Source organism: Corvus moneduloides, chromosome 24, assembly GCF_009650955.1.
Source record: "Corvus moneduloides isolate bCorMon1 chromosome 24, bCorMon1.pri, whole genome shotgun sequence".
Classification (NCBI taxonomy): Eukaryota; Metazoa; Chordata; class Aves; order Passeriformes; family Corvidae; genus Corvus; species Corvus moneduloides.
This window is the reverse complement of record NC_045499.1, coordinates 3365516-3373923: the sequence shown is the minus strand read 5'-3', so window position 1 is coordinate 3373923 and position 8408 is coordinate 3365516. Positions and strand designations below refer to the sequence as shown.

The window sequence follows — 8408 nt, the reverse complement described above, 5'->3', positions numbered from 1 at the left end:
GCACGAAGGGGTTAAAGCGCCCGGGGCTGGTCTGCGGGGAAGGAGCAGCCTCTCCTCCCTCTGCACATCTGGATTCAATAAGGGCTGGGGAGGCCGGAGCATTCCTGAGCACTGAGCTGGAGGCTGCTCTCGCTGCCGGCCATGGGGCCCTGGCGCTGCCTGCTGCTCCTGCCGCTCCTCGCCCCGGCCCTGCGCGCCCAGCAGCAGCAATTCATGGAGTACGTGGAGCGGCGCCTCACCCTCCTGGAGGTACAGCCCCGAGCAGGGCCCCACACCCGCCCCACACCCCGAATCGCCCCATGACGGGGCTCCCACCCCTTCTCCATGGAGGCCGGCGGGGCTGGGAGCGGAGCTGGGTAAGGAGGAGCTGGGATGGAGACGGAGCAGGGTGTGGGGTGTCCTGGCAGCCCCCGCCAGGGTCCTGCACAGCCCAGCACGAGAATGCACGGGAGCAAGACGGGCGTGGGAGCGCTGCGGGACAGGCGGATCTCGGGAGCAGGGGCACTGCGGGTCTGGGAGAACCATGGGGACACCGCAGGAATGGGAACATCACGGGTTTGGGAACATCATGGGAAAGCAGGGGCATTGCAGATCTGGGAGCTTCATGCGGTCATCATAGGAATGGAGGCATCAGGGATCTGGGAGCATCGTGGGAGAGTGGGGGGCATTGTGAGTTCAGGAACATCATGGGGGCATCATGGGGGTGTCATGGGAGAGCCGGGGCACTGCGGATCTGGGGCAACACGGGAGTGGGGGCGTCATGGGCCTGGGAGTGTCATGGAAGAGTAGGAACATTGTGGGTCTGGGAACATCATGGGAGCATTGCAGGAATGGGCATCACAGGTCTGGGAACATTGCAGAAGCAACACAGGAGCAGCGTGGGTTTGGGAGCACCACAGGAATGGGGTGGGATGGGACCCAGAGACACGAGCCCCGTGTGGCTCCGGGGGCTCCCACAGCCCGGGCAGGCTGGGACAGCTGCCACTGATGGGCTGTGAGGTTTGGAGACCTCAGTGTCCCCTTGGCCACCCCAGGAGAGGATCTCACAGTGGCACGACCAGAGCAGCCGCTACTCCACGGAGCTGCGGGACTTCAAGAACCAGGTGCTGGGGATGCTGGAGGCGGCCGAGAAGGAGCGGGAGGCGATGCGGGCGGAGGCCGAGAGTGCGGCCGTGCGCGTGGACCGGCTGGAGCGAGAAGTGGATTACCTGGAGACACAGAACCCTGCCCCACCCTGCGTGGAGGTGGATGAGACGCTGATGGACAAGCAGGTGGCCACAGCCAAGCAGAGGAAGAATGAGAAGTACACCAAGCTCACAGGTGAGGGGCTGCTGTGGCTCCCTGGGGAATGGTCCTGTGTGAGGGTTACCCCGACCCTTCCCAGCCCACCCCAGTCCAAGTGTCCCCCAGCCACAGGCTGTGGCATTGTGTCCCAGCAGGGCATCTCAGATGCCTCTGGCACAAGCTCCTGCATCCCCCCGAGCCTGGGAGCTGCATCCAAGCCCCAGGCCGGAGCCCTGTGCATCTCCGAGCCTCTGGGGCAGGGCTGGGGTGAGGGTGGCTCCCCTGCCCATGGCATGGGTGTGTTATGGGACTTCTCAATGCCACCAGGGATGCACTCAAACCCCTTCAGCGAGTTTTCGAGGCAGTTGCCTGAGGGCCGCGGTGGGACAGGGTGAGAAGGCAGCATGGGGCAGCAGCAGTCCCGCTGCAGGGCCGGGCGGTTCCCAGGCTGTCACGGCTGCCCCACTCCTGCAGATTGCAGTGACACCATCGCCAGCATCAGGGCCATGAAGATCCTGAAGCGTTTCGGCAGTGCCTCGGGGCTCTGGACCAAGGACGCTGCGGGGAGCTCGGAGAAGATCTATGTGTTCGACGGCACCGCCAATGACACGGTTTACGTCTTCCCCCGCATGCGGGAGTTCACCCTCTTCTCTGCCACCCGCAAGGCCGCCCGCATCAAGCTGCCCTACCCCTGGGTGGGCACCGGGCACCTCGTCTACAATGGGCACCTCTACTACATCCGCCAGCAGGGCCTGTCCTTCCAGGTGATCAAGTTCAACCTGGCCAACAAGACGGTGGTGGACAGCTCGGTGTTCCCGGCCGAGGAGCAGATCCCCGTCTTTGGGCTCTCCCCCTCCACCTACATCGAGGTGTCGGCGGACGAGGAGGGGCTCTGGGCCATCTACGCCACCAAGGAGGACGAGAAGAACATGTGCCTGGCCAAGCTGGACCCCGCCTCGCTGGACATCGAGCAGATGTGGGACACGCCGTGCCCGCGGGAGAACGCCGAGGGCGCCTTCGTGGTGTGCGGGGCGCTGCACGTGGTGTACAACACGCGCCTGCCCAGCCGCGCCCGCGTCCAGTGCGTCTTCGACGTCAGCGGCACTCTGGCCCCCGAGGACGCCTCCCTCGTCTACTTCCCCAAGCGCTACGGCTCCCACTCCAGCCTCAAGTACAGCCCCCGGGAGAGGCAGATCTACGCCTGGGACGACGGCTACCAGATCATTTACCGCATGGAGATGAAGAAGAAGCTGGAGGTCTGAGGGGCCGCCGGCGCTGCCCAGCCCAGCCCGCAGGACGGCGTCTCTGCCCCTTCTCCCATCACTGTGAAATGAGGAAATGCTGGACCCCCACCCCAGCCGCCCCCCAGCACCGGGTGTCCCTGCCTGGGAGCACCCTGCAGAGTCCTGGACTAATTTAATGAGGTTTTCTTTTCTGATATAATGAATAAATACTATGCAGTGAAGTGCAGCCATCTGCCTGGGGGAGCGTGGGGCGCTGGGCAGGGCTGTCAGAGCCCTGAGTTCCGTGTCGCCCCTGAGACACCCCAAAAGACACTTCCCAAGGGTGGGGTGTCCGTGCAGGGCTCAGAGCAGCGAGCACAGACAGACCTTGGGAGGGTGCCTGGGCAGGGGGCTGGCCTGGGGCTTAGGGCAGGGGTTTATGTTGGGGGCTTTGGGTGAGGGTTTTGGAAGGGCTTAGGGCAGAGATTGAAGCTGAGGCTTTGGGCAGGCTGCTGGTCGGGGCCAGCTTGTTTTACATGTACAAAACTGTGAGCAAACAGCAAAATCCCTTAATCTGGGAGGACAACAGGAGATTTCCCTCCCATGCCGGGGCGGCGCCACAGCCAGCAGGCCCCAGATGTTGCTGATTTACTGAGTTTTGTTTCTAATGAAGCACAGCAGAGTTCCCCTTGCAGCCGCAGAATCTCCACCTTATGTAAGGTTTCCCCCATGCCCTTCCATCCCCTCTTCCTCTGGCACCGAGTTCCTGCACAGAGCAGCCCCAGAGGGGATGGGGCAGGACAGGGCAGGTGCTGGGAGCTCCTCGGGGGCTGGGGGCAGCCCCACGTTTCCCCCAGGCCACGTCCCTCCTGCCCCAGCAGAGACTGTCCCTCGTGCTCTCACTCACCCCCCACCCCTGCAGGGTGCAGGATTTGTCCCATCTCTGTCCCTGGGCCCCCAGAAAGGCAGGATTGCTGTGATTTGATCCCATCACAACATCCTGAGGGCACAGAGGATGGATTAGGAGGGGTTTCAGTGCCGCGAGCGTCCCTTTTTCCCATCAGAGGTCCATTCTGGGGACAAGCATTGAAGCCATGGGCCAGGCTGGCTGGGTGAGGGTTGCATCCTGCTGGTGCCAGTGCCAGGCTGCCTTTGGGATGAGAGGCCAGGAGCTGCCTGGGCACCCCAGGGAGGTGCCAGCCCCGTGGGGAGCACCATTGCCAAGCGCCTGAGGGGCCCCCATGGCCACCTGCTCTCCCAGGGCTGTGGTGTGGCCATGCCATCCCAGTGCCACCCTAAAGCCCATCCAGCATCCCCCCATGCCCAGCTCCAGCCAAACTGTCCTGCCGTATGGAGGCCACTTGGTATTTGCCTCAAGTTCTTTGGTATTATAATCAAACTGGTTGCATAAGAAAAATCTTCAAATACCCACTTTGAATGACTGTAATTGGCTGGTGCTGAAAGTTCAACACACAGTGCAAGTCAAGCAGAGAAACCATCCAAGTGTGAAGGACTCTGTGAACTGTCAAGTTAATTTATGGCCCTTTTCAAGATCAATAATGGCGGTAAAAGAAATATAATTTTCAGAAATCTCACAGTAGTAAATAATTACACCGATGATTTCTCCAGCTTGAATTAAAACTGATGGGGCGGTAATGATTCTGCTCCAGAAACCATCTTGTAGCCTGGAACGAGTCCTGCACCATCAGACCTGCACTTTCCTGTGACACCTGGAGCCTTCTCTCCCCCGGGTGAAAACCCCCGGCTCTCCCAGCCTGGCTCCAGAGGGGCTCCAGCCCTCGGAGCAGCTCTGTGGCCTCCTCTGGCCTCGCTCCAGTGACTCCACGTCCTCCCTGTGCTGAGGACCATGGGCAGAGATGCCCCTCACTAAACCAGGTCAATCAGAGCCCCACAAGCTCCTGTGGAATTTGTTTTGTACGAACACTTTGGGAATGAGGAGTAGAATGAACAAAATAACTGCAGTGCCCGATGGGCTTCTAGAGCACAGCACTTATCTCACACTCCACATCTTCAAAGTACTCCAGGAAACATCAGCTAATTAATCCTTGGAATAATTCCTGTAAAACGGAACAGCCTCATCTCCATCTGCTGACAAACACTGAGACAAAAGCCACGTGTGACCAAGAGGGGTGGTTCAGCTCTGAGCTGGCTGCAGGCACACTGTGACCCGGGGGTGGGGGGGTGGGGACCACGACCCTCAGTGCTCATGGAATCAGGGAATATCCTGAGCTGGAAGGGATCCACCAGGACCATCCAGTCCAGCTCCTGGCCCTGCACAGACACCCCAACAGCCCCACCCTGGGCATCCCTGGCAGCGCTGTCCAAACGCTCCTGGAGCTCTGGCAGCCCTGGGGCCGTGCCCATTCCCTGGGGAGCAGGGCCCAGCAGCCTCTGGGGGAAGAACCTTTCCCTGCTCTCCAGCCTGCCCTGGCCCTGGCCCAGCCCCAGCCCTTCCCTGGGTCCTGTCCCTGCTCACAGAGAGCAGAGATTGTCCCCAGGCTGCCTCCAGGATGGGGTCACCCTTCTCCTGCCAGAGCTGAGTCCCTGCCATCCCCCAGTGCCACGGAGGGGTGTGAGGGACCTCAGGCTGGCCTGTCTGGGTGACTCTCCTGCCAGATATCCCACAGGAGAGGGGTCACTCATGGAAGAGGGGAGCAGCAGGGACACAGGTTCCTGTTTGCCATGGGATGGACACCCCCCACCCTCACGGGGGTGGCTCAGCCTCCTGCAGGTGCCAGAACTCGCCATCTCCTGCCGGGGTTATCAATTCCTTTCTTTTCTTGTTTAAATATTTATTGACCACATTAGGAGAAAGCAAAGGTCGTGCCACAGCTGGAGGAGTTGTTGTCAGAGCCCTTGGTGCCCTCAGGGGTATTGATTGTCCCCACCAGCCACCCTGGCACTGCCCGGCCCCAGCCAGGACCCCCAGTGGGAGCAGCAGCACCTCCAGCCCTGCCCATGGGATGGCCTGGGCTCCCTCGGTGGGACCCAGGAATCCCTGGTGGGATGCAGGGACCCCAGAAGGATGCAGGGACTTCCAGCAGGATGCAGGGACCCCAGTGGGATGCAGGGACCACAATGGGATGCAGGGATTCCAGCTGGGTGCAGGACCCCAGCGGGATGCAGGGACCCTGGCAGGGCTGCCTCAGGGGCCTCTGTCCTGTGTGGAGGTGGATTTTTGTGGCTGCTCCCAGTTGCCCTGCACTGCCCCAGCCCTGGCTGCCCTGCCTATGCTCTCCCAGCCATTCCTGCTGAACTGACAAGAGTTTCAGGAAAATTCAGCCTTGACTCAAGGTCACCCGTGGCAGAGACTCCCTGTTCTCCCAGTTTGGTCCTGCGCCGGTTACCTGGAGCAGACACGGACAGCCAGACCCTCTTCCCCACAAAAAGGTTGTGAAAAACCTTCATTCCTTCATTCCCCTGCCTCTGGTCCCAGTGGAGGTGGCTCTGGGCACAGGATTGCTCCTGTTCCCCCTTCCAGGGCTGCAGCCCCACAGCCAGCCCCGGGCGGGGGCAGTGGGATCATCCTTTCCAAAAGGAAGGGTTAGTGGAAAATATGCTAATGGGGCTGCTCCAGCCTTCCCCTGGGAGTCTGCAGCTCCTCGTGCTTTAATTGCCAAATACTTAATCTCTTTAAAGAAGAGCCTCTATAAGTAACAATCCCTTTCATCTCTGCTCCTCTTGAAAAATACTCCTCTTTGCGAGGCAATCTGGTCAAGTAAATTGGGAAGTTGTGTTATCAGTGGGAAAGAGAAACTGACATCTTTGGGCTAATTTTCCCTCCTTTGTCTAATTCTCAAGGATATTGACGTTATTCCCCTCCCTGACTTTTCCAGCTCACAGGAGCTATTGATAAAGTGAAATGGCTCTGCGTGCCCTGTTAGAAACACGGGAACTAAAATTAAAACCAGGCAACTTAAACAAGTGCATTATGAAGCTCCCATTGTATTGAAACAGGAAGAGGGGGATAATTCTCCATTTAATACTTTCTTAATGGCTGGTTGGCAACTCTAATCGCTGGCTTTTAACTTCGAATATGTTCTCCTGCCCACGGAACATCTGGTTGAGGTGTAACTCATCACACATGAGTCGGGAGGCAGCAAATCTCCCCCCAGGGATTGACAGCAGGGCTGGGAGGGCACCGGGGCTTGGGATGAGCTCGGACGGGCCAAGAGGGACACGGAGAGGCAGCACCTCCCTTACAGTCCTCGTCATTTCCTAATGGCAGTGCAGAAAAAGTAAAACCAAATTGACCCCAAACGCTTCCTGACATGGAAATCATCCCTCTGAAGGTGGGATCTCGGATGGGTAGCAGGGATTTGGAATGTGTGCTCCAGCCCAGCTCTGTTATTTCTCGTCTTGGCACTGTCAGGGAGCTCAGGGACCTGCAGAGCACTTGGTGGCTTTGGGGACAGGAGGGCTCTGGGTGCAGGGACAGGAACTGTGGGGTGCCAGAGGAGGCTTTCCTGGCATGTGTGCCCCTCACCTGGAGCTGGTCTGGCCAGGGGTGCTCAGCCTGGCAGGGGCAGAGCCCTGGGGGTCCCCTCATTCAGAGCCATTCCTGCCTGGGGGAGATCCTGACTCTGCTGCTGAGATTGGAGGACGAGCACATTGTGCCCCAGCTGGGCCCAGCCACTTCCCCCAGCCCCACTTCTCCTCCTCAGACACCAAACCCAGCTCCTGCCAAATCTTCCATGGCCCAGAGCTCCCCTCATCCCTCCCCAGCCCCCCAACCCCTCCAGAGTACTCACACCCCCTGCACTGTCCTCTCCCTTTGTCAGAGATGTGCTACATCCTCCCAAAAGGAAGGGACAGAAACTGAAATTTCTTTTTAAAGGATGAATTTTGCAGAACTATGGGGCCACTGCAGAGCTGGGTCCCCCCTGCCCCAGCCAGCGTGGGGATGCCCAGGCTCCTCTCATGCTTCCCAGTGTTGTCTACTCCTTCCTTCCCTCTGGAAATAAAATAAAGTCTTCAAGCTGGGAGCTCACAGCCCTGTCAGAAGAGCGGTGGCTTGTGACGCACCAAGTTTCAGTATTTTCTGGAGAGCTTCATTTACTAGCAGATTTTTCTGCTATTTTGGTTCTTTGATTGAGATGGATTATTTTTCCTGAGCTGCTCCCATTTGTGGTAATGTGTCTCCATCCCATCCAGGAGGGATTTTGCTGACACAAGGAGGACCCATGCTGGCAGCTCGCCCCATCCCAGGGATTTCACGCATCCTGCAGTCTACATGATTTCACCAGGATTTTCTTTGGGGTGTTATTATTACTAATGCTATTATATCAAAGTTGTTTCCTGAGGACAGAAAAATACCAGCTCAGCTATTCAGCTAAGCAGTTCTTTAATTTCTCAAAATCAGCTCCCCAGTGCCTTTTTGGAATAGATCTGAATTTTCTGCTTTAATCCCTCTTCCTGAAGCAAAAGTGCTGAGGGGTGAAGTGACTCTCCCTGGGAAAGGAGGGTTGGGGTCTCTTTCCCAGTGCTGCAGCTCAGGGATTGTGAGTCAGCTCCAAGAAATATCAGGTAGAGATTTTTTGTCTCTTTGCCTCCAAATCCCTCATCCCCAGCTGGGATGGAGCAGCAAATTTGGGGTTCCCAGCCCTCCTGACTTTCCATCTGATGTCTGGGGAAGGATGAGTGGTGCAGGCAGGGCAGGGGAGACTGGAGTGACACCAGCATGCAGAATTTGGGGGGGCTGGGGCAATCCCCCCAGCACAGCAGCCCTGGCTCTGCCCACGCTCCTGTGTCCTCCTGCTGCAGGTGGCCAAGGACCTGGAGGGAGATATAACCATGGTAACTGGGATTATCCCAGAAAATTGCTGCCATTACTGCAGAGGTGGGGTCAAAACAAACAGAAATTACCAATTTTTCTATTTC

General features: G+C 58.4%; 1 protein-coding gene across 2 annotated transcripts; it reads left to right on the top strand.

The window, feature by feature from the left end:
* Positions 1 to 77: 77 nt before the first annotated feature.
* OLFML3 (olfactomedin like 3) lies at positions 78 to 2754 on the top strand. 2 transcript variants are annotated; one of them, XM_032132899.1, is made up of 3 exons: positions 78 to 249; positions 1035 to 1320; positions 1759 to 2754. In XM_032132899.1, exons 1-3 carry the CDS (start codon positions 142 to 144, stop codon positions 2544 to 2546), a joined length of 1182 nt encoding a protein of 393 aa, XP_031988790.1. In that variant the 5' UTR covers positions 78 to 141; the 3' UTR covers positions 2547 to 2754. The 2 variants fall into 2 exon arrangements, with proteins under 2 accessions (XP_031988790.1, XP_031988791.1); XM_032132900.1 differs by lacking the exon at positions 78 to 249 and adding an exon at positions 264 to 356.
* Positions 2755 to 8408: the final 5654 nt, after the last annotated feature.